A 26,382-nucleotide genomic window follows, 5' to 3' on the forward strand; every position below is an offset into this window, starting at 1 on the left:
ATATAGAAGAGAATGTCTTCTTTAGGTGGACATTGGAGTTGGGACTGTAGTTTTTTGTTCTTTTTTAATTAAACAAAAAAAAAAAAGCCATTCTTCATACTTTATCTGCACCAATGTAACAGAAGATTTTTTTAGTATAAACATGCCTGTTGATTATAGGATATAACAATGTTGTGAAAGAGAAACAGTTAATACCTCCCACCCAAGATCTGACTACTTCTTTAATAGTTTGTGTGGGATAAAAAAAGAAAGCTAACTTAAATCAGTTTTAATACTACTTTTTCTCCCTGTTACTGGTAGGCAAACTGTTGACGTTAAAGTCAGCAGAAGATACTTCTGTTCTTTTACTGTTTATTCCCTGAAAGGCTGCAGATACTGATGGGGCAAAAATTATTTTCTGTGGATAGACATTTTATAACAGATTGAACAAATTTAAATTTAAAAACTTTGCAGAAATTTCTTCTGCAGAGTTGTTCAATATGAATTCAAGTGCAGTAAAACTCCAGACAATGGAATAGGTCGTGTGAAATGATGCTGGATTTTTTTTTTTAATGCGGTCTTCTGTGTTTCATGTAGTTGCATCTCTGGCAGGAAAGAATGTTCATTTCTCTGTATCTTTGCTTTTTGAATGTGTGTGTCAAGTTAAGTCAGCAGGTTTTGGAGTTGTTTCAAGCATGTCAGCAACAGACCTGTGATTTGAACAGAAAAGAGCTCTGCAGAACAGAACTCCAGAGAGAAATTCAGCGAATTTTTCCACGTATGTTTTGAATTTGATTACTTAATATCAGTTTGAACGTTCTTCATGAACTTCAGGTTCACAGTTCTTCCTTCCTCTTAAATTATGATATGTCACATCAATTTTTATTCTGTGATTCTTCTATTACAGAGAGCAGACTCTTCCTGGTTGGGTCCTCACTGAATGGGTTTGGTACTCGTAGCAGTGATGGTGACTTGTGCCTGGTGGTTAAAGAAGAACCGGTAAGTAATTTAAAAAAATATATAGTTAAAACAAAGTCTGTTTTTAAAATGTATGTGCTTTTATAAGGCTGGATTCTAAAATGAGAAACAAATGGTCAGATCCTTTTTGGACTCATAATAGCTATGAACTGTGGGCCCAATAATGTTGCAAATATGAATTTAACCCTATAAACCCTTTAACCCAACAAAACATTCAAAAATTACCTTCACTCCATAAGTGAAAAAAGCACAGCAAAACAGAGAAGTTGTCTAGAATCATGAAGAAAATTGTTTAGAGAACTCTAACTCATTTTAGATGCAGCAACAACTTTTAATAAGTACAATTTTTTTATTTGATGATTTAGATTCATAGCCACTAATTTTAGTGAGCAAGCATAAGAAGGAGTTTGATTTACAAAATATGTTAAGTATTTTTGGTGGGAGAAAATGTTTATGAGTACAATTTAGATTGAGAGAAAAGATGTAACAAAAAAGAAGTCTAAATAAAGCATAATTTTGAAAGAATTGAAGCATCGTTGAAAAGGAAGGAAAGGACAGTTTTTGTAGAAGTAGGGCTAGGTTTTCATGAAGTTCTATGATTTATGAATATCTGATAGTTACTTTGCATACTGAATATGAATCGTTCTGTCTGGCTTTTGCCACACTAAATGTATATGTAGACTGTGGAATGCGTTCGTATACATGTTCATGTCTTATTCTGAGAATTAATTTCATTTGACAAGTAAAGCATGCTTACTTGGAACATCTAAATGAGAGATACCAACTTTTTTCTTTAATTTTAATATCATATTTCAGGTAAATCAGAAGACTGAAGCAAGGCATATACTCAGCTTTGTCCAAAAACTCTTCAGTACTAAACTTTGTAAGTTCCTGGCTACAGTGAGGTGGTAAGATTATTGGCAATTCTGGAAGAAGTATTGATGCACAGTTGTAACTAATTTATGTAATTGCATCTTGTCTAGTTTCTAATCATAGTATTGTTTGGAGAAAAGCTATAAATATTTAGTAATGTTACTTATCTTGGTGCTGATGGATGGTACTTAGAAAAACATAACGGTTGCCTTGCAAACTAGTGGACTTCAAGAACGGGTAGCATCTAAAATGACTTTTGAATTGTGGACCACAATTGAATTGTGGAGCAGCGGGGAGGAAGTAGATTTCTGTTTGGGAAACTTCTGTTAGTGAACTCTTAACTACTCTTCTAGATTGCAGTACCTTCCTGGGGACAATACTGTTAGGAATTTGTAAAATAAGATGTCATTCACAGTAGACTGTGTAGAATTGATTTTTTGGCGGGGAGGCCTTGATACCAGTAAAATAATTAACTTAGATGCCTAGTGAAGAAAATACTGTATGTGCTGGCACTGTCAACATTTAGAAGAAACAGATCAATTTCATAGTTCTTATAAATTGTTGTTGAAACTCCCTTCAGATGAAGAATTCACATGGGCAGTTCTTGACTTACAGGTGAAAGCCTCCTACTTCAAAGAAGCTTTTGTACCATCCTTTGAATTATAAAAGACCCTGCCATTTATTGATATCAATGGCTGTGTCACCCTACTTCTCAGGCTTGTGATATATTCTTTGATGCCATTCCTTATATTGCTGTTCTGAACAATCCTGCAATGGTAAAAGGAACAAACCATAAATTTAAATGCAGACTTCAAAATTTCTTCATTGGCAAGTGTGCAGACCCAGATTTCAACAGCTCACTTGAAGAGAGACTTGATAAATCCATCACAGAATAGGCATCTGATATTTAATGGCTTATTACTATTGTATATTGATGTTTGCATAAGGAGTCCATAACTTAGTCGGGGTTTGCCTATGATGCAAGTCATTCCAGTGCATTCTGAGAAACACAGTGATAAAATAGTTGTGTTTTCAGGGATCGGAAAGGGATCATGTAAATAAACTATCACCCTCTTCTTTTTTCAAGAGGTAGTGTTCTGTGACAGAGCTTTAAACAAAATCAAGTTTGTTTGCCAGGAAATATGAGTATCAGAAAGACAAGATGGCCATGTGAGAGCGATCCCTGAACGTTTTTGTTTGTGCCATTGCTAATTTTTGATGCTTTCCTAATTTTCTGTTATCTTGCAAGTGCCTTTGGTCAGCTTCATTTAATCAAAATGTTCTTTGGAAGGTGAGGCAGGACAAAACACTGCTGATATTACCGCTCCTGTCAGATTCTCTTAGTTGTGGTACGTGGATCTCTTAGATCATCCCTTCATAATCTTAACATCATCATGGGCATGAATTCCTATACCTAGCCATCTGTCCTTGTGCCTGTGTAGGGATGTTCTGTGGATAGAACTGATAGACAAAAGTTCTTTGAAAATATTCACCTGATTCAAAATTAAAAGGCTTTGCCATATGGGTCTTTCCATTTGGATTTAGTTCATTTGCAAGCTATAGCTTAACTATGCTAAGGTTCAGTACTTCTGAAACAAGGGGATTGCCCAGTTATTTTGGTTAAAGCTTATTTAGGCAAATATAATTGCTGTCATCCATAATTTCAAAATAGCTGGTGGGTTGGTTTTGGTTGGGGGCGGGGAGGGAGTTCCCCCAGGCTAGACTTCAGAAGCTGATGGATTCATATGCTTTTTCTCCACCTCTGGGGAAATGATCTTAGCAGTATGCGCTTCAGTGCTGTCCTGTGGGTTTGTGGAGTCAGGTTTACATGTTTGGAAATGGCTGTTCGTTGTCAGCTCCAGGCTGGCTGCTAAGTTCTTTTTTAATGGAACTGCAGTTTTTAAGTGATTTCCTGCCTTCTACTGTCTAATTCAGCTGCCTCTTAACTACAAGTACGTACATTAAAAGAAAAAGCCTACAGAAATTATAATTCTTTTGAGACGTTACTTCAACTTGAACCAGAATTCTAGATTTGCAACTTTTAAAGGGTTAGCAGTGCACGTATGCTACTGCTGTCTACAAGCAACTGTAAGATTTGTCTGTACCAAGCTTCTTTAAGAATTGCAATTTCATTCCAACAGGATTCTGTATTTTATTGCATGTGCTTTTTAACAACCTAAAAGGTATGAACCTTCTTGTGATCATTATTTTTAATTTTTGTGCTGTCCAGTTAATACGTATGATGCTATCCTGTAATCTTAAAGTAATCCCTCTTTGACAATACTAGGTCAAGTATTTCCTTCTTTCTTTCTTCTGTAGAAGAAAGACCGCAGCATGTTCTCAACAAGTGTCTGAGCTGTCATTAAACTTATTTCTTTCTTCACACAAGAGAACGGCAATAAACATAGTTTGGGCCAAACATGAAAGCTAACGAAGTATATGTCAAGATGCAAGAGAAACAAGAAGAGGGAGGAAAGACAAGATGCTATTTAAAACTAAGTTCTTGGGCTGGTTTTGTGAAAGTGTAAAAGGACAAAAAGAAATAAGGAGGAGATTTGTGGTATAGGTGGTGTTCTAGATGTTTTTTACTCTTTTTCCAGATCATTTCAATTCAGAAACTTGCAAAAAGTTTTTTGTAGCTGTGCATCTCCTGATATGTTCCTCTTTATTCTTGCACTCTGTGGTATTCCTGTACATTCCAAAATAAGGGCTATAAGAAAAGTGTGATTCTCCGCTTACTTCACCTTAATTCCATGATAGATTGGTAAATCAGGAAGCATTCCAAGTGCAGATTAGATCAGTCTCTTGCACAATTTCTTTCTTTTAGGTAAATCATCTTCAGACTTTAAGTGCCATCTCTTTTATCCTTTATTTACAGTTAACTGTGATTGTTAGATTAGTGTTACATTCTAGGAGGTTTGGGAAGTGGATTCAAAATTTATCTAAGCTCCAGCTTATTTCAGTTTCAGTCTTGCAAAAGGTAACAAGTCTGAGCAAGGAATTTGAGCCCATCAGATTTAAAGTCTTAGAGCAGAGGCTTTTCTGTGTTGTCATTCTGCATCTAGAATACTGACTGAAATGAAGATGTGTTTTTTTTTTTGAGTAGTCTAGTCACAGTGTAAAGTAGGAAAAAGCTTCTGATATTTATTCACTGTTTTTGTGGGACATGTTAGTCTTAAAGGTATGTATTGTGTTTCTCCTAGAGTAGAGACATGTAAGGATAGCAGTAATATATCTTCTGCTTCAAAGACTAGCAAAGCATGTGTAACTTTTTGACTTATTTGTTCAGATACCTGCACATATCTATTTTTTACAGTATTGGCTAACATTCCCAGAACTGTACGCTCAAGCCAATGTCTTTTAGAAATGTGAAATATGAAACATGAATTTGGGGTGATAACTGTTACAACATACTGAAGAGAGTATAATCCAAACCACTGAGACTAAACATCAAACTGATTACTTCTTCAGAGTAATCTAGTTGTCTAGGCAGGATTCATTTGAAAAACAACTTAGCAGTACTGGATTGACTGGTGAATATCTGAATAAATAACAAAGAGCTCGTTTTCTCTTAGTTATACAAAGAAGTGCAGTAGTGTTGAGACTAGGATATCAGAGTGGAAACCGCCTAACGGTTCTCTAATGGGGAATGTGCAACAGTTAGGACAAGCAAGGGAACTTGAACTCAAATCAGTGACCTTGAAGGACTCCGCAGGTGTGTGAGTGAATTCCAAACATCAACAATTAATTCATCCTGTGCTGGGTTGTATCCTTCTAGATTCTTCATGACTCTGGATTCAGACTTCTGTGTTGCCCAGTTTCTCTTTCTATAGTATAACCATTCCAATGAGAGCAGGCTACACGTGCAGGATTCCAAAGATCTTTTTGGCATATACCATGTTCGGGATTAATATTTTGTACAATTGCTTAATCTTTTATTCTGTAAAAGAAGAGAAAGACTTAAGCTGTTTAATGTGAAATTCTGCATGAGTAAGTTATATATGAAACAGTGCTTAGTCTTCTTTGAAGTGATTATATTCTTTTTTACTACAGCTGAAGTGGCATTTATGACTTTTTCATAGACATGCCCAACACTGTGGAGCAGCTATGTGGAATTCTTTACATGTATTTTGGTGTAGCCCCTCTGGTCATAGCTTCAAGGTCAAATAGTAAGTTTACTAAGGCACTTACTCAACCTGTATGTATTTCAGAATTCCACATCCTGTGTTTGTAATTCCCTTGTATATATGACAATCTAATGCACAATAGAGATTCTGCTAACAGTGTCATTGGTGTGAGCCAAGAAAGAGGGCACCAGCAGCAGGTTACTGCCTTCTTACATAATCTTTGCTTTGTTTCACCCTTGGAAACAGATTGGGATTATGTTTTGGGATTTTTTTTTTTTTTTTCTTAGCCAGCTAATTTGGCACAAGCATCCATCAAGCGTTGGGAGGCATTTGCAGACAAGAATGTGCTTGGAAGTGGATTGCCATTACAATGAGTTAACTTCTGAAGGGCACTTGAGAAAGGCCGTAGTGAGGAAAGTTGAATTGCTATGGCATGAAGATAGATACCCACCATTGTCTATCATGTGCTGATGTGTTAGGCATCTTTGTCTTAAATCTGGTAGTGAAAGGAAAGGAGGCAGAGCACTCTACACGCTTTGTAGCTTCGCTTTAAGAATGTTCTGGGGTGTTGGAGAAGGGATGCTTGGATGCATGTGCAGCTAGAAAGAGGGGACACTTGTGTAAGTTGTACTAGATTGTACATTCAGTGAATGTGGATTGGAGTTCTGTAAGATTCTTTCTTTAAAATTAGTAAGCTAATAAGATTATCTCTTTTTTTTGAGTGTCAGTCTGTGTGTTGCTTAGGATCATACAATGCTTTCAAATCCAGATAAAGGATTACTTCAGATCAAATCTGTCTAAATGTGCATAGCCATAAAACACTTTCAGAAAGTCTCAAAAAAAAAAAAGTAAAATTTGTTTTAATTTAATATTACACAGTAGGGTTTTGCCAAACCTGCAGTTGTCATCCAAATGCAATGGAGATGACACTGTTTAATCAAGGTTGCTATCCAAACTGTTAAAAATACCTCTCTTTTTTATTTTTTTACCCCCAAAAAGTGAAGATCAGCTTTTATTCAAGGTTATTTTTAGTCTGTATCACTTCTAGCTTTGCCATACTTATTTATGCTAATTTGAGGTTAATTTATAGAAGCAAGGATAAAATATATGATGTTACATATAGGCAAGTTCAAGTGGTCCTAGATTTTGCAACAGAAGAAATTACTAAGATCGTGCTTTTTTCCCTAATTCATATCACGTAACCTACGGGTACTGCTTTTCTTTGTATTTTCCATTACTTTCTTGGGCGCATTTCTCATTCAGGATTATGGGCAACTACTAAACATAGTAGTTGAGATATTGTCAAGAATAGGGAAATCGCAGATAATATGACTGATGCAACAGTTTTGAGGAGCTGAGTGCAAAGGTGCGTTTGGTGGCACTGTATGAGTCTGGCAGAGCTTAGTATGTTTGGGTTTGGGTGGTCTGGCATTGAGCCTGTGTGTCTATACTGTGTGGATAATCATCTGAGGTGCAGTCCTGTGATCGTGTATTTTTTGCATGTCCTATCACCATTAAAGCTAAAGGCAAATAAAGCTTATCCCATATTTGATGGAAAGTGTTGTCCTGTTTGCATTAACAAATTGATAGGAAATGTATTTCTTGGTATGTACTTTATCATTCAGTTTTAAGCATAATCAGTACATAGTGAAGACACAGGTATGTTAATATTTTTTGATCAGTAAAATGCATAATTTCAACTGTAAGCAAACTAGACATGATAAAAAGTATGCAGCTGATCATGTGCCTGTTGCTACACTGTAGTGCTGGGCTTAAGTGTCTGGCCGTTCTGGATGGATATGTTCTTGCTCCTTTCTTTTTGAATCTTAATTATAACTATTCAGGATTTCTATTACAAGTACTGCGTAGTGAAAGCATTGTAGAACTGCATTCCTTATGTTCAAATTTCTTGAATATACTTCCCACGGAAAAATCTTCCACTAATGTTTTTCTCTAACGTTTAGTGCGGTTTTTTTTTCCACACACTTTCCTAGATTGTATTTTTGCTACAGCTGCTAGAGGTTACTTAGTTTAGCACAACCCTTCTGAGAATATTTTGCTAAATTTAGTAAGCTACTATTTGCTATAAATCAGTCAATATGACTCCACTTTAGGATCTTCTTCTAAGATCAGCATCTTACATGAAACTTAATTGCATATTTTTCTCCCTTTCAGCAAGCTACATTGAGCGACCTCAGCTGATTCGAGCAAAAGTGCCAATAGTGAAGTTCAGGGATAAAGTCAGGCAAGTATTCTGTTCAACGTCAGTTTTTGGACTCTGACATGGGAAAGTACTCTATCTATGTACTGTCCGTATGAGTAGTCCCACTGAAGTCATGTTTTGTTTATTTGTGTTGTACTATAGTTGTATTGCAAATTTGTACAGCTGGCGTGCAGTGGCAGTCAGCTGACTTCTTGATGGCCTGAAACACCTCTGTGGTTGAGATGCTGTTTAGTTTCTGTGATGTGAATTAGTAGCAGTACATCATGTAATTCTGTGGATTATTTGTACATAGTGGACTCCAGTTGACAAATGGTTCGTGACAAAAAACAACGGTGGGAAGAAAACTGTTGTGAAAGATAATTTTGCTTACTATGAGCTATTGAGCTACTTAAGGACTAATTCACAGTATTTATTCTATACAAACAACACTAAAACAAACTTTAGTTTCTTGTGATGACATTGTTTTCTTGATTAAAAATTTTTTGTTCGTTTTAGAAGTGTATATTCTGCTGGTCTTCTAGGAGGTATTCTGTGTTTAACAAAGTAGTATTGCATGTTCTATTCACAGTGTTAGGCACTAATTTTATGACTTTTTTTTAAGAAAGGGGAAGTAATTGGAGAGAAGTGGATGTGTTGCATGTTATTGTATTCATTGTATCTTCATTATGAAGACATGAAGATGAATAATCAGGAGGGATATACTAGGACAGAGAACAATGTATTTCCTACTGTGTGTGGTAAAAGTATCTGACAGAGCAAAAAACTGTGCAAAGCGCTCAGATTGGTTGGATGTCTGAGTAATGTTCAAATCTTCCTATATTTATGGGCTTAGATTTTGTAAGACTTATGTGTATCACCTTAATGTAATGACATAGCTTGACTATTCTTTGTAAATAAGACTTTGAACAACTCTCTTATATCTAACTATCTTATCCTGCCTATACGCTTCTAAAATTTTGCAACCCTGCCTCTGTCTTTTAAAAACGAGCCCACTTCTCTGGCCTCTCTTCATAAAAGCATATCACAAGGCGCTTTTATCACAATATACCTTTATCAGGGCAGAAACCCTGCTGTGATAAAAATGAATCTGTCATGTTTACAATTTGAAATAGTGAATATCTATTTAAGCTTTTCTTGCATCTGCGATTATATAACACTTGTTAGGGTTTTTGCTTTATACTTTTTGTTCATTTACACCTAATCCGATATTTACTTCTGTATACTCACCTACCTTTTAAAAATTTGAATAATTTTTATCTAGTAACTTTCTCCTCTAACAGTACAGAAGGTTGTTTCTCCCATGCTTTCTGAAAGTATTAAAGTTGTCAAGCTAAAATATAGCTACATTTAACAATGCTAGTTGTTTCATAGGTACACTAAATGGTAAATTCCTGGTACAAATATTGAATAAATCATGGAGTTATAGCAAGAATATTTTTTTCCAATTTAAAATCAGAAAATAAACTTGAAAAAGAACCCTTAAGTATGGAAGTGATTATGTCGGAAGTTTGAGGTCTTTGTAGACATTTATAGTCCATACTACGGTTACTTACAAAAAAAAGTAACAGTCATGATATTCATATGCCTTACAGACAGGATTTAAAGAATTCTTTATTTCCTACTAAATCAAAGTATAATCTTCTTAGACTAGAAGCTGCCCTTTACATTTTTCAGAGAAAAAAAAACAGTACTGTTCACCATCTGGTTTCCTGTGTTGTTTTTTTGGAAGATGAGAGCCGGGGGGGGTGACATGACTTTGGGTTAGGTTTTTTGTTTGTTGTTTTTTTTTTTTCCTCTCTTTCCAGTTATTTTTCTTTTGCATAACCTGTCACTTCCACCCATGTTTTGTCTTTTTATTTAAGCATCTGTCTCTTTCCAATCTCTTTCGTAGGCTCATACATATATATTCATGCACATTCATTCATTTTGAAAAATAGATTGGCTATTCTGTACCCAGGGCACTAAGCTTGTTTTAGCCAAAACCAGAAACTAAACATGACAAGCTTCCTGTGAAAGCCAGTTTTCTTGATGCCTGGCTGGAAGGAAATGGTAGAATTCAGTGGGTGGTATCTCTGCATCTGGATTCTAATGTGTTGCCAATGGTCCGTATATACCTGAAAATTGCCATTTCCTACTTACTTTGATTTGGTGAATGAGAAAGCATTCAATTTGTTTGTTGTTCTTTTTGATCTTAAAGGATTTTTTAGCACTATAACAGTAAGGGAAGAGCCATTGCACTTAAAGACTTACTATCTATTTTTTTTGTAGTCTTTCGCAGGAAATAATTCCAATGCTGGCTCTGCTACCAGACAAGCCTTTGATTAATTAACAAGATATCTGTACTACAGAGGACGCAAAAGTTTCCTCTTCTGCTACATTTGATGTGCAGTTGACTCTTTTCCTCTCCTTTAGTGCTTTTGGTAGAACTTGAGTCCCAATAGTACAAAACCTTTTTCACCTGCCATTATTGCAACATCTATTAAATGTGCATATTAAAGTACAAAATAACTGCAGTAGAACTTGCTTAATCAGCATCTGCTAAATAGCAATCTTGTCAATTGGAGTTAATTGGAATTACACATGCAGCCTGACGTATTTATTTATTATATTTACACATACAACTAATATTCTTACTGGTGTTTATGCTTAGTTTTACAACTGTCAAGCAGCTCAAGCATGTTTATTTCCTGTACTATGTTCCTGTACTATGCTCTTAAAACATCTAAAAAGTCATGCTTGATATTAATTCAGGTTTAAAATGATGTAATATTTTTGATGCAAAGAATGTTTTAATGCAGTTAATGATGTCAAAAACCTTTTGTAGGCACAAATTAATGTATTTTATCCAGTTTAATAAATTCCAGGTCCATGTTTGCCTTACAATAATTCAAGAAAATCCAAAGGAATATTCACGCAGACAAATGCTATGTGAATATATAAAATGAAGATAGCTGTACATTGCAGATAGCTGCTTCTTTGTCAATAATAGTCTCTTCTTGTTGTGAGTTACAGCGTTGCTGTAGCTTATTAACTATGAATTTAATATCGTCTCATGAGTACTGTGAGTAGTTAAGCTTTATAAGCAGTATGAAATTCAAACTTTGGGGCAGGGTGTGATATAAATAAAGCAAGTAGTGCTTGTTTGCCTTGTTCTTATTTGCTGTTAACAGCATGAAAGAGTTATTAAAACTGTTTTATCACAAAACATGCAATGTTTACTAATAAACAGTTTTCATTTCAAAGTGCTTGCTGATTATCTCTGGCCATCATTGTGGAAAAGAGATTCTTACCTTTTGACCTCTTCCAGTTCTCCTTCTCAGTTCATTGGCATGATTTCCTAATCCGATACCTCACAGAATCCTTCCTGGCATCAAAAGTTGTCCGTAGTAAATCATGTAGTGCAAGTCTAGTTGGGAGAAAGATTCGTTAAAAATCCAAAACATGTTTGATATACTAAGTTGTCCTAAGGTCTAAGTTCGGATCTACATGTATTCTTTATGTAAAAAGGTTACATTTTTATAACAATGGAATTCAAGTCTATAAGCAATTCAAGTATTATAAACAAAACCAGAGTACAAATCACAGCATCAAAACTCTGTTTGAAGAAAGTTTTTAGAGTATTATCTTAAAGTTCCATTTCTTCACCTCTGTCACTAAGTAGGTAATAAATATTCTGAAATTGAATACCATGATGCTTGATTCTTTTTTTTTCTCCTCCCCAATAGCTGTGTGGAGTTTGACTTGAATGTAAACAATGTTGTAGGAATAAGAAATACATTCCTTCTGAGAACCTATGCATACAGTAAGTTTTAAATGCATTTTCTTATTTCTATATAATTTGGTTTTTAAATTTGTATTTTGGTATTGATAGACTATTAAAACTCAGTTGAATATTTTAGGTTAGTGTATATATATAAAATTACCTAATGAGCTGCATGAGATAGCTTTAAGATAACTTCTTGTTGCTCACTTTAAATACATGGAGAAAACTGATATAACAGCTAGGCATGTTTTTAATTTAATATTATAATATTTAGAAGATAACAAAGATTCTTCATGTTAAGGTCCACATACCTGCTGCAAGGGCTGCTTCAGTATTTTGCAGATAACGAGATCATTATACTAATGATTATCTAGTGGTACAATCTCCAGTTTCTTTTATTTCCTTACAGCCACAGATAGGTATGTGTGGCTGATAGCTAGGTGTTTTCTGTATGCTGTTACCAAGTTTTTCCTTGGAAAATCCAAAATATTGCTTCAGTTTTTATACTAACCCCGAAACAAAACTGGTTTGTGTTTCCTCAGGAGTTTGCATTTTAGGGAGGGATTGTGAAACAGACTTCTGAAGGGGAATTAGTAAGAAAAGCACTCCTAGTGCTAAAGTAAGGTTTTCTTACTTAGCATCACAATGTCATTTGGCAGATAAATACAGGAGAAGTGGACCTCAGGCTAATTCTTCTAGGCCATTTGCAGTTCTTCCTTTACCACCTTCTTCAGTTCTTGCATACAGGAATTCCTTTTTGTTTAGGGTAGGACGTTATCAGTAGAAGTTACCTGTACTAGTTAATTTTTACTCATATTTCAGTTGGAGTGGTTTCAGTGTTCCCTATTCATGTTACTAGGAGAGTCTACAACTTGTCCTGGATCAGTTGGTTAACTGTAAATTCTTCATACATCTAGGAAAGCTTATACCTGGAGAAGGATTTCCTTCCAAGCTTAAAAAGGTTAGGGGAATAATCTTTGTCATTCATAGCTACAGGTGAGGGGTCACTTCACCAAGTCTAATGTTGATATAGTTGTTCCTGACTTCTGCCACAAATTTGCCTTATTCCTCTCAGCAAATCACTATAGGGCAGACGAGTCCAGATGTGAAAAGAGCAGTGGAAGGGGTCCTAGAGTCCCCACCTTTTTTTCAGTTCTGCCTTGGTGCCCACTTTTGTAAGGCCAGCAAAATTAACTTAATGTGTCCTGTTGAAGGATAAATACTGTTATTTTCTTGAGGTCAAGGAGTGAGTTAGTAGCTAAGGGAGACTTGTGATTGAAAAGATTACCTCTTCAATGTGCTAGACCTTCTTAAATAGGCAACCTCTATCAGCATACTGTGTCTTGTCTTTTTTGGACCAGAAAACTCTCAGGTGGCATAAGAAAAAACAAAAGTAAATGGACACTTTTATCAGACAGTCTCTTTACATACTTTTAGAAGTCATATCAACCAGGGTGGATAGCATTAAAAGTATTAGCCTGCTCACTTAAATTTGGGGCTGAAGGGCTTCACCCTGCGTGGGAGAAAAAAAAGATGAAATTACCTCTCATGTGGAAGATGTATGGGTCTCTTTGTTCCATTAGAACAAATTAGATGCTCAAGCAAACAAGGGACTGGTTATCTTAGTGAGCATGATAAAAAAAAAAATTCATAAATATTTCTGTGGATGCTTTTGTGTCTTTTTTGAAATCAGCCCTTTTATGTTGGTGCATAGGTGCTGTGGCAAAGATAATATGGCAAAGTGAAGCAGAATATCCACAGAAAGTGTATGTAGATTAAGCAGAGCTAGAAACTGAAGTCTGTACTGTTGTGTTATCAGTTGTTGCCTAAGGAGGCATGTCTGCAATTAAATTGGCAATTGATGGTAGGTATTTTTCAATTAGTGGAAGCTTTGAGCAAGTGACATTACTGAGCATTTTCTTGAGAGGGTAGCTTGTTGACTGATGAAAGAGTATCAGGAAAAGGTTAGCGGCCATGTTGCACACTATAACTTTGTTGTATGCTAATTACAGGCACTAGCAGACAGAAAATCTTACCTCAGAGTAAGGTCAACTAAAAAGAGATCTTTCTACTATGACACACACACACACAAAAGAGTCCCCTTTGGAATTTGAGCCTATTTGCATTTTCCTCTCATGGAAAAATCCTATTTCAGTTAATGCATGTTCATACGATGTCTGTACAGTAATTCTTCTACATCTCACAGTTGGTGTACTAATAGTCATATTTTTTTAGTTCAACCATTGGTGAATAATGTCGGGAATGAGGTGACTGGTTGTAAAGAGTTTTGTTGTTTCTAAGAGGTCTCCTAGATCTAGGACATTCATGCTGAGAAAAAGAGTACCACTTACAGTGGCACGTGTGCTGAACCACCATGAACAGGTTGTGAGAAAATCACATGCTTGATAGGATTTTCAAAATAACAGACAGTGCCCCAACTGGTGCTGTTGTAGGTTGTCCCTTGCCCTGGATGAAGTGATTATGTATTGATATATTCCTGTCCTGATGTGCAGAATACAAAACTTTGCATAATGTTGTCAGGTTAGAAAAGATACTTCAGAACATATAAGGCATTGTAAGGCCATCATAAGGCACTTGACTGAAGTGATGATCTGCTTCCACATACCTGCAAATAATAAACTAAGTATGCTGCAAGGTCCGTAGGAGGTGGTGGTGAGTGACGTCTCCCTACAACACATTACTACCTTAATTAGAAGGCTATCTATATTCCCCAGAAATTTGGAAGATCATACCAGGAATATGACTGTATTTATGTCTTTCCTGTTGAAAAGAATATGTCTTGATTTAATGAGTTATTGTATCTAACATCTCATCTCCATAAAAAGCTATTGAGGAGAAGGCAAATTTAAAATTAATGTTTGTATGCAGGAGTTACTGCTTTCATGGATCCTAAGGAAAACTTAAGAATGAGCTCTGTGTCCTCCAACCAGGAGAATTCTTTTCCCTGCCCTCAAAGTTTATATAACCTAAAAAAAAAGAAAATCAGATGTGGTCTGTCCTGGCAGCAAGTTAATTCAGGGAAAATTAGTACAATGAACTGGAGAGAACTTAAAAGTGGGATGTGACACTGCTACATTGACTGATGCATCCAGTTTTGTCTTATCTGCAAGTTACTTGGCATACCCCTTGTAATGTGTCTATGGATCTTACTACTCAAAAGACTGTTTTCAAATGCAATTTTTTTTTCTGATTTTTATAAGATGGATAGTAGTTGTAGAATAACTAAGTAAATTCTATAAAATGGTTGCAAAAGGTAACCTTATAATACAAGACTATCATGTTGATTAAGGAGGAACAAATGTTGATTGATTGCGGTCTAGTTAAGTGTGCTTTTTTTGACATGTATTTATTTTACTTGCAGTTGAGAATCGAGTTCGTCCTTTAGTGCTTGTTGTTAAGAAGTGGGCGAGTTTTCATGACATAAATGATGCCAGTCGTGGTACTTTAAGCAGCTATAGTCTTGTATTGATGGTTTTGCACTATTTACAGAGTAAGTATTTTTTTGTGTTGAAACTGTCCTTTTTAAGTTCATATTTGTGTAGTTTTCCTCTTTAATAAAATTAAACATAAGCAGGAGTCATCTTCCACACAGAAAAATCTGAAAATAAAGTGAGTTTACTCCATTTCCTTAGTGCTGCATTTTTCTTTAACAAGTGGACCTCTTCTCTGGAGGCAGATTTACCAGCTTTAAAAAGGTGGGAGGGGGGCGGAAATCAATGTACCTGCAGGACACTGTATAACTATAAAATAAACTCAAGCTGTAGTTAACAGAAATCTACCTTTTAACAAAGGGAAAAACCTAAACATAGTAATTTCAGTTGGTTTTTGTTTGATTTTTTTTTTTGGTTGTGTTTTTGGTTGTGGTTTTGGGGTTTTTTTTTGGGAACATCCCAGAAAATTCAAAGGGACAACAAATGCTGTGAGGTCATTTTTCTGTCTTCTGGTGAGTGAAGGACTGAACATGGGGGACATGTATATGCAAGAATGCACTACCATGTGGTTAGATTTTTCCACTGATTACTGTCTTCTGTAAGGTGACAGACATGTCGAAGACCATTAGAAGTTGGGATATTTGACTCGAGTCGCAGTATCTTTTCTTGTGACTTCAATATATTGAAACATTGAACATCTGTATGGAGCTGGAGAGCTTTGCCTGAGAAACTAAGGATCACTGTTGAAAATTCACAAAACCCATGCAGTCCAGAAATATTTTCAAGGAATAGATTGAAATGAGCTTATCCCCCTATTTCTTTCTTTCATTAGAGGAAGTCTATATTTGTGATTTTTAAAGTTTGCAATTTTTGCTTAAGATTTAAAGGTTATCATTTAACAAATCATTTAGCTCAGTTTGAGTTTCTTCATTCTTTATTGGGAGATAAGTGGCTTCAGAAAGAAAGGCAAGGAACCCCTGAAGTGTATATCTTGTGGAGTAACATGCCTTTAGAAGTATTTTCTTAATTCCTGTCAGTTCATGTATAGACTGTGTATTTTACTGCTTGTATTCATTCTACACCTTTGTTTTAATTTTTTCGTAATGTGCTGATAATTCTTGTTCATGTTACTTTAATGGCAACAGGTTCTTAACATTTTATGATCATATCTGTGGACAGTTTGCCTAGGCTCTCATTTTAGACTTTTCCCCTTTGTCCGTTTGTGTAGGTTTTAATTTTTTTTTTTAAATCAGGTAGAAACAATGTTTATCTCTTCTGACAGCTCGTTTGGCCTGGAATGTAGATACTTGCTGTAGAGTGGGTAGCCAACTATTTATTAGTTTCAAGATCACGCTACACCCACTCTGTACTAGGGTGGAAAGCTTTTTATGATAGTTGACTCAAGCTGGTGGCTTTCTTTCAGCTGAACAGTATCTGTAGTACAGGACGTAGGAGGGCGTTTTGTGTATTTGGGATCCAGCTGGCTGGGTTACTTCTGAATTCTTTGATGCCCATACTGTATGCTTGTTAATGTACCAATCATGAGGACAGTGGGACATAAGCTAGTCTATCCAGTGACTGTTTTTTTTTTTCCCTCTGCATCTACTAGAGTGGAATTCCATAGATTTCTTTGTTTCTGTGGAAAGAAGAGAAAATGTGGCCAAGTCTGTTGTCACAGCTCTGAAACAATACTGTAGGTGACCAAGTATGTCAATGTAGATCCTTAATACACACCAGGGAAAAAAAATCAAACAAAAAGTGTTGATTTGAGGAGATGACATGACAATGAGCTTAAAAATCCCAAAGTGATTATTAGATGCAAGATTGAAAATTTTGGGAACTACTGGATGTGAAGATTGCTATGTAAAGGTGAAACACAAGCAGGAGAGGAGAAAAAGTATCTTTACATAGTCTAGCAATTAGTGACATCTTAACAGTGACTTGATAAGCATTTAATAGTGTTACGCTTTTAATGGAAACAGGCCTTTTCGCTTGGAAATTTGTTCTCCAAATCTATTTTCATTATATCGCAGTTACTCTAGAGACTTGTGTTGGGTGCAGTGTGCACTCATGGATAGCCAATTACTGAGCTGTGCATAAAAGTAAGGCACAAAAGGGAAGAGAGTAGGAGTTACAAGGAAGTATAAATGTGTAGGCTTGCCAGAATGTTAACAACCGTGCAAGCATGAGGGCATTTGCTGTAGTCGTCTGTGGCAGCTGCCACAGCTGTCTAGGGAAGGGAAAAAAAAGTTCAAATAATCCTTTTCATGCAAAACTGATCAGTCTGCTGCCTCAGAAGGATCAGCAGTCCGCAGACCAAAGAAGAGCCTTTTACCTGTGCTTCATCAGCCTTTTCTGCTAAAAAAGGCTGAAGTGTGGACATGTATCTAGCACCAGCTGTTTAGATTCTGATGTTTTATTCATGCAGATTTTAACCTTTTCTTTTTTTTCTTTTCATTTCTGCTACATGCATGTGATGCTACTGAAAGTAGCTTGTGCCCTAGTAATAGAATTTCTAATAGAGCTTTTGTTGATGTTACTGGGGAGGGAAAAAAATAAAAACAAAAGCTTTCTTTTGCAGTAAATAGTGTTCCTGTCTTCACTAGGCAAATTTCTTTCCTTTACTACTTAACCATTTCCATATTCTTATACTCGTGTGGATGTCTTTGGACCTAAGGTTAGTGTGGCTTGAGTTTATTTTGTAGATACATCAGTGTCTTGTACATGAACTTCCCTCCAGGTAACAGGTCTATCTTGTACAGTAAGAAAAGGAAAACTCATGTGGTGAATGCTAGTGGTAAGTGGTAATTTTTCCCCTTAACTCCATCCTCTTAGTATAGCATACAGACCCAGATAAAATATCTTGATTGCTTGTATTGCTCAGATTTTGTTGCATTTTATTTTAGTGTGGCAGAGAACTGGAAATTATCCAAGATGTTGCAGAAATAAGATGCTCTTGCATATTTTTAAACACCCACAAACAAAATAAAAATATTACTAAAGCAGCTGTGATCATATTCTTAGCAGTCCTGCTATTTAATATAGTATACTCTTTGAAGATACCCCAAGCACGTTCTCAGAATTCTGCTGTTCTGATTCTTAGTCCCTATGGAAGAAGGATTTTGTAACATCTCATTCCCTGTGAGATCTTGTCTGAAGGGTGAATTAAGTTCCAAGTCAAAGTCCTGTGTGCTGAACTTAATTATGATTCTCCCTAGTGAATGATGTAGACAAATTTAAAAAAAAAAAACAAAACATGCTGAAGACATGATGTTAAAACTTAAGTATGAGGAGTTCTCTAACAGTTCTGTAGCCGTTCTAAGGCTTGAGTGGGATGTGAATACTTTGGGATTTTTTTTTCTATATGTAGGACCAGCTAAACTGGGAAATAAGTTTTTTCCCTATTACTTGTATTGTGCAATAGATGCTTTCCCCATCCATGACTTTCATAAAAATTACAATTGTTTAGTTCATTTTGTGTTTGTTGGTATCGTCAATGTCTGCATAATCTTTATAACCTGTTTGCCGTTTAGGAGATCAGCTAACAGCATTAGACTGCATTTATGTATTTTATGGGGATTTTGCTAGCAATGCCGACTAAGTGTGTTGGGCATTTTATCTTTAGGTTTCTTTTGGAGACTCAGTATGTAATACTTTGCAGCTCAAGAATGTGTACTTTTGCTGTATCTGAAGACTTCCTATGCTGTGATAGAACCATATTGTATTAGATATAGGAGAAAAAAATGAGTGAAGCTCTGATTTTTCCTTTAGGGAATCTAGATGAGTTTCTTATAGCCATGAATTAGTATGAATTTTAAAAGTGAAGTCATACCCAGCTGCTGTAGAATTTTTCATGTCTTCTACAAATAGTAGTATCTTAGTAACAGTTTCTCTTAACTGAATTAACTCCTTTTACTGTGTTTTGTATATAGTAGTATTAGAAAGATTTGGTGAATAACTTTTATTTTACAAAATGCATGAAAGTGAAGTTCTTGATAGATGTTTTTAAGATGGAAATTCAGTCCAACCCTTTGGTGTAGTTGATACAATATTGCTTCCTGTGAATTACATGAATCACAGCAACTTTAAACTTTTTTTTTTATAGCCCTACCTGAACCCATCCTTCCATCCCTTCAAAAAATTTACCCAGTAAGTGTTTCTTATGAATTTACTACATCATATATGTGTATGAAGCTGCTTATCTAAAATAGATAAATTCTTAAATATCTCTAATGGATTAAGTTAAACGCAGTCTGTAAGCTTGGTCACTGATACACTAAACATAAGCGTGTAAAAGGTTATTTGCTGCTTTTGATCATTTCTTTAGTGAAACAGTCTGTTATATATGAGATTTCACACGCAGTTTGAAACGAGTGCTAGTGAGAGCTGCTGACCTAATTCTCTTTATGCTGGCATGAAAATATCCCTGTGTCATCTATAACTTCCTGATTCTTAATACATTAAGTAATGTTTTTTCCATCCAACTGTGGCGTTTCAGAATTCCGTACCTTCCCATAGCTGTTGAGTTGCCTGATATTTCTGGGTGCAGAGAGTGAATGATACATGTTTACTAAGGAGACTTTTGAGGCCTCACAAAATTGGGCTTCAGTCCAACAAAAAAAAAAGCCTTTTTGGGACTTTGCTGTTACGTCCAGATCATACTCTATTGATTTCCAGAGAACTCTATGAATTGGTATGCTTTGATCCTCTGCAGAAATCCACTGTAATTAATGAGAATTAATGTAAGGAAGATTACCTAGAATTAAGAGCTACCCTCCTAAATATTTGTCTGGGGACAAAAAAGCTATTGCTGAATAGTTCTATGCTATAACTTATTTACAAAAATTCCTCAATTTCTTCCTCCTCGTCTTTCCTCTCATGTGTCACTTTTAAAATTTTTCTTTATTCATAGTTGCTATAGTTTGGTGTCCCTGTCTGTGTATGCTTTTTTACTGTTGCTGATAATTGTGCTGAGGGAGTATCAGAAAGCCATTCTTTCTTTTGCATATATTTCCTATAATGCTGAAATGGGAATATTTTATGTCACTGGGAGACAATACTGTGGTGTCAGCCATTTGGGGTAATTAAGATAATAGAGATGCAGAAGAAAGCTTTGAGCTATAGGACACTGCAGTTTTATTTCTATTTTGTATACCTGCTTAGGCATACCTGTGCTAAATTTTTATGGTCTTTATTTTTTCCTCTGATTTTTTACTGTGCTTATATATCTTCTAATTTCTTCATTGTTAGTGCTCAAAAGCATTTGAAACTGTTTTTCATTTCTTGTACACTTAGCTTTATCTGATGGGTTTTTTGAATTGCTGAATTTGCTAATTATGTTTGCTTAAAGTTCATATGCTGTATATTTTAAGTTTTGTGTAGCGTGTAATTTAAAGAAAACAACTGTAAGAACTGGTAACTTTTGACTCCTCTGTAATAATTATGCAAACATTTATATTTGTAGTGTTTGAACTGTGTAAAGGCCTTCAGAGTGCTATACAAATATTAATGGCTTAAATGATTAAAGCAAAAGTATACAATACCAAAAGCTGAAAAATCTAATGAATTTGTACTAAATGCAAGGGTTTCTCTTGTGTTCTGTGAAAAGTGGTAAATCACTTGCAGGTTCCTGTGTTTCTAGAACACTGCTGTAAAAATAACATCTTTTACCCTGTTTCAATGTAGATTTTGTTGTTGTTGTTAGTTATCTTGCCTTTGGAGGATGGACTAAGTATTCTCTAATAAAATTAGAGAATTTCATTGCTAATAAAATAGAATATTTTATACATGCTTACTATAAAACTCAAACCTATGGATTAAGATTTAAAAAAAAAAGATGCTAGAAATCTGCAAATATCTTTTTGGTCTACTGTCTCCATTAGGAATATAATTAAGTGTTTAAAAATTATGAAAAGTTACAATTTCTGAATACCGATATTGCAAAGAAATTTAAAATGAAAATAAGAAATACACCAAAACAATTCTGGTCTTGTAGCTTGCAGAAATAATTACAAAGCACGGGCAAATGTCAGTATCCAAAGAAACCATACGTTTTTCTTGTGGTTGTAGCTGGTGAAAGCTGTGTCTCCATCCTAATACTACACATAAATACTGCTTCTCCCTGTCTGAAACAAACCACCCTACCTACAATCTGTTTTTTTTCAAAATCAAATCTGCAGCTCTTTCTGCAGCTTTGAACAGGGAAAATAAGCACTTTGAAGGAAACTGCTTGTTTTAAATTGTAGGTGCCGTGTAGAAGAGACACACTTACCTTGAGCGAGAAACAAAAGGCAGATTCTGTGACTCAGTGTATCCCTACCGCAGAAGGGTGAGAAGTCCTGGAAAGCCACCAGATCTGCCCACCTGTGCGTTCTGTTGCCATGGTGGAGTCTCCAGCTGGCACTTGAGCTGACGTGTTTTGCAACCACTAGGTTAGAGGGAGTATTGGACCACACCAATGTGGGCTTGGATTCTGCAGCTTCCTGTCCCCCCCAGCCAGATGGGGTAGATAAGAGTAGCCCACAAAATGTGTTGATTGGTTCTGAAGTCTATATAGAACTTGCCTGCAAGTCAGGACTTCTACAGACGAGCTCTGGAGAACCTGTGGTGTCTTAGTCCATTATGGCTTCTAGTTGTTTTGCCTGTGTGTTTGCCAGAGGTGAACCTTGCTGCAACTGAGAGTCAGAAGGGAACTTGTGCCTGAGTCCCCAGTGTTCCAGAGCAGCCTGGCATATTAGCTTAAATCCAGATGGGGATGGGTCTCCACTAGTGCTCTGGATTGTGAACTTTGTGGACTCTAGCATGAACACATTCTTGTTTCTGCTGCCTCAGCTTCACGAGCAGTCATATCTTGCAAAGGGCGAGGCAGAAGATGGGATGGTGCTTACTGTAGCTCCTTCATGCACAGGAGTCAGTCCTTGGACAGACACAATTTGCTTCATTCTTCAAGCTTTTTTAAAGTATAAACATGAGTTAAATGTCCATTTTTAAGACTGGGGAAGGCTATTTCATATGTGTATGAATATAGATACCTATCAAAAATGGGAAGATGCTATGCTGATGTTACCACTGTAAACTTTTTTTGAAGGAAGAATCTTGTACAGTCAGAGTTAAACTCATTATACATCAAGATATTCAAATGTAAAGATTTTTTGATGTACGCTTGTGTTCCTTTCCAGTGTCTAAGGTGGAATGAGAATATGTGTAAGCATTATGTAGCTTGAACATGAAGCATGTTGCTGAATGCTAGTGTTTCCTTGAGAAATCAGCCAACCAAGGTAAAGATTAGAGATCTAGCAAAAAAAGGAAAAAAGACTTTAGGGTCCCTTTTTCTAGGGTATTTTGAAATAATGGATAGCTCATTTATATTTGTTCCTCAATCAGATCCTGAATTTCTTTTCCATGACAGCATGAGGCAAAGATACAGTAAGCAAATTAGGAACTAATTTTAAAAGAAGCTGAATTTTTTGCCTTCTAGAGCAAGTTAAGAATGGAAAGCTTAAAGGGAGGACCTTCTTGAAACTAAGCTAGTTTGAAGGATGCTTTACAATTCTGTTTTATTACCAACCTCCCTTATGTATAGAATCTACAATCTATACCTTGTTCTGTTCAGTTATTCCCTGAGTCCCTCTGGCAGGAAGAAAAGTACTGTTATCCCTGTTTTACAATAGGTGAATGGATGTGGGTTGAGGCTAATGGATTTTCATGGGTTGTCTGTGGCAAAGCGGAAAAATGAGCCTGGGTATCCTATGGCTGGTCTGACCTCTTGTTCACTGGACACTGAGTGATTGCTTTGTTAAGAAATGACCTTAAACAAACTACATTATTGGTTATTGATATATTGAATATTGGTATATCTTGACAGAAGTTTTCATTAAATCTTCCCCATACCCAATTTGAAGTAATAATTAATTTGATTTTACATGTAAAACTTTCTAACCTGGTAATAGCAATTTCTTCCAGAACAAATTTTCTGTATTTCAGAAAGATGAAACACTTTTTTTTTCCTTCTACATGTGGTGATCAGCAACTCGCAGTGTTTAAAAAAATAAGTTGACTAACAATATCAGAAACATATGATTAACAGTTTGCTTTAGTTAGTGTAAAAAAAAATTTTCTTCCAGAAAAGTAATTTCAGTCATGCTTTCCATTTTGTAATACTTAGTTGTCTTTTTAAGAGTCCTTTTCATAGTGGTATAACCACTAAAACAAGTGGAGATGGGAATTATTTACACGTGTGTCTCTTAAACTAGGTGGTTGGGTTTTTAAATGATTAGCTGCTATAGACTGTAACTTGCATTTTTACTAGAGCACTTGTATAGAATAATATGCATTTATTTTTTGCAGGCAAATGCCTTTGAGTAAGGAAAACTTTGATTTGCCTGACCTTTGTGAGGCAAGTGTATTTAATATACGTGGTAAAACTTGGAACTGCAGGTTTCAAGAAATTGAATTTGCTTTTGAAAAAAAAAATTAAACATCATAATTTAAGGTTGCAGAATTGAAGAGTTTTAATCCTAATTACTAGATGAATATTTAGAAAACTGCCTTCTAATGCAGGTTAGGAATTTTACCTCTTCTGCCATGGGTGGGAATCTTTGGAATGTGGTCCTCAAATGAGGAGCCTTTCTGTTTTATCACCACTGCTTACATGACACTTGATCAGTTGCAAACTCTGTGAAGAAACAGACAAACTAAATATCCTGAAACACACCTTCATCTGGACTATACTTCTATCATAATCACCCTTTTCAAAATACAGATTTGTGATTTTAAAACTCTGCAAGGTTTTGTAACTTTTTGATTAACTTTTTCATTTTTGTAACTACTTCATTAACTGCTATTCAAATCTTATTGAAAAAATATCTTTGTATAAAGTTGTGTTTGATATCCTTTTGCTTTTTCATTTTTTCTGGATGTAAGCATACACACACGGGCACACATGTATTCTTTTTTGCTGTAAGTTTTATTACAACTATATTTGGTATGTTGTCTTTTGCTGTTAGTAAAACTGTTGATTTATTTTTTCTTATTCAAATGATGTACAAACACTAATAAAAATAATTTAATTGTGATCAACATATAAAACATAAATAAAGTGTACTTAAGGTCAATATTGATAAGAAAAAGCAACATCCTCTCTAAGCTTGTAAAGTGCTAAAAAAAATAGCTTATTTATTATTCTGAAAAATAATATCCCAAAGTGTAACTTTTTAGCTGCTCAGTATGCCAACCTCACTATAGTGGCAGATTTTTCTTGCAGTGGAGAAGTTCTCAGGATTTGAACATTCAAAGCATAAAAAAAAAAAATCTTGTTCTCCTTTTCAAAAATGTCTGCTGCCTCTGAACATTTACTTATTAGTCTTAGTAGACATCTGTTGTAGTAATTTCATTGCATTTCTGTTTTGTATTTTTTGAAGGTCAGCAGCCTTTCCTTTTTTCTCCCCCCGTGTCCGTTTCCTCATTGAGCTGTTACACGGTTAATACTAAATTCATTTGTTGTGACTCTTCTACAGCTTTCTGTGGGAATGGGCAAGGAGTGACTTTCACTGTAGTACCTGTCTGATTACCTTTGGGGTTAAAACTGTATATACTGTATAATATAGGAACAACTGTCCCCCTTTTAGATCTTTATATGTTGCATATCTGCTTTTTATGTCTGTCTGTCTCCATGTTTTTGGTGTGTTCTATTGGGTTGTGAGCTGTTAAATTCTGAGCTCTGCTAGCTATATTAGTATTTTATATGCAAAGATATATCATGTGACAACAAGGCTTGAAATTTTTCATAGCTGGAAGAATGCCCTTTTTTCCCTAGAAGGTGTTGTGCAAGGTTCCAGGAGGTTTTGCTAGAATTGGCAAAAGAGGACTGGAGTCCCAAAATTTCCAGTCCTACTGGTTTGATCACTAATGATACTTTTCTCAGAGGAAGCACTGCCAGCTGTGAACATGGAAATACTATTACAGTGTATAGTGCTTCCAGTGATATTCTACTATTATAAAGTTTGAGTCATGCCTGATACTACTTTTTAAAATAACAAAGGAGTGGGAGGGGAGATACAGGAATGACTGAATAGGTTCCTAAATTTACATAGATGTATTTCTTTATGTGAATGTAAAGCTTGCTCTTGTGTGTCTTGGGTTCATTTTCCTTAAAATACACAACATTGCTGTAAAATGTAGTATCCTGGTATTATCAGGTTTTAAAAATTGTTCCTCTAGCAAGAGAAGATACGTTCTCCTCCATGTACCCCAGTCTCTCAGAAGAATCTAAAGGATGCAGTTGGACACCCAAACAGTATAGCAGATCTAAAACCATGTTAATTTAGTCTTATGTAGATTCCTTTTTAAGCTGGCAATAGTGACTTTTGCTTATAGCAAACCCGACTTTCACTACCCCTGCCCTCCTCTTCTACCCGCCCCCCCCCCCCCCCCCCCCCCCGAAGGAAAGCATACTTCAGCTTAAACACTGCGTTCTGTGTATTCAGGTGTTTTGTATAACTTTTTTTTTTTATTCTTTCAGATAGGTTGGCTAGAGGAGGTGCTGCTGCAGTCTTTGAACTCATTATGTGGGAGGATGCAGGTTCATATTAGAGCCAGTGGGTTTCATGTGCAATTTTAACTCTATGCTGTGGGAAAAATAAGTCAGGCCTTCCTTTTGGATTGTTTCTGTACCACAGTTATGGGAACTTGGCAATAAGTGCATTAACTTTACCTACCCTATCTCAGTTCAACTGCAGCCAGCTCAGTGCAGGCTACTTTACTCAGCTTCTGCTCATGTGGTTTTACTAGCATGTAAACGCAAGTCCAGTTCAGAGATTCTCCCATGTTAAAATTCTTTAGCAAACAGATGGCAAGGGATGGTCTTGGATACTCCTGTGCAAGATGATTCTACCTGAGTTCAGGGGGAGTAACTAGTATCCAACAGAGGAGCACAACAGAAATAGTCCTTTGCTTGTAAGTTGTCCTTGGACTTCTAATAAGTAAAGA

At 35.8% G+C, this 26,382-nt stretch overlaps 1 protein-coding gene across 15 annotated transcripts in view; it reads left to right on the plus strand.

Moving 5' to 3' along the window:
* Positions 1 to 26,382, plus strand: part of TENT2 (terminal nucleotidyltransferase 2) — a 48,664-nt gene that overhangs the window by 6,551 nt on the left and 15,731 nt on the right. For 10 of the 15 annotated variants that reach the window (XR_012671088.1, XM_075138380.1, XM_075138382.1 and 7 more), the window contains 7 exons: positions 643 to 757; positions 887 to 978; positions 1,774 to 1,840; positions 8,133 to 8,202; positions 11,907 to 11,983; positions 15,327 to 15,455; positions 19,502 to 19,545. Coding sequence is in view for 12 of the 15 variants with exons in the window: in XM_075138380.1 (XP_074994481.1) it covers positions 643 to 757; positions 887 to 978; positions 1,774 to 1,840; positions 8,133 to 8,202; positions 11,907 to 11,983; positions 15,327 to 15,455; positions 19,502 to 19,545 (594 nt within the window). In the remaining 3 variants the exon portion in view is untranslated. Of the gene's footprint in view, positions 1 to 642; positions 758 to 886; positions 979 to 1,773; positions 1,841 to 8,132; positions 8,203 to 11,906; positions 11,984 to 15,326; positions 15,456 to 19,501; positions 19,546 to 21,641; positions 21,828 to 26,382 lie in introns of all 15 variants that reach the window. The other 5 variants (XR_012671087.1, XM_075138388.1, XM_075138386.1 and 2 more) reach the window with 3 other exon arrangements.

Source organism: Calonectris borealis, chromosome Z (genome assembly GCF_964195595.1).
Source record: "Calonectris borealis chromosome Z, bCalBor7.hap1.2, whole genome shotgun sequence".
In the NCBI taxonomy this organism is placed as follows: domain Eukaryota; kingdom Metazoa; phylum Chordata; class Aves; order Procellariiformes; family Procellariidae; genus Calonectris; species Calonectris borealis.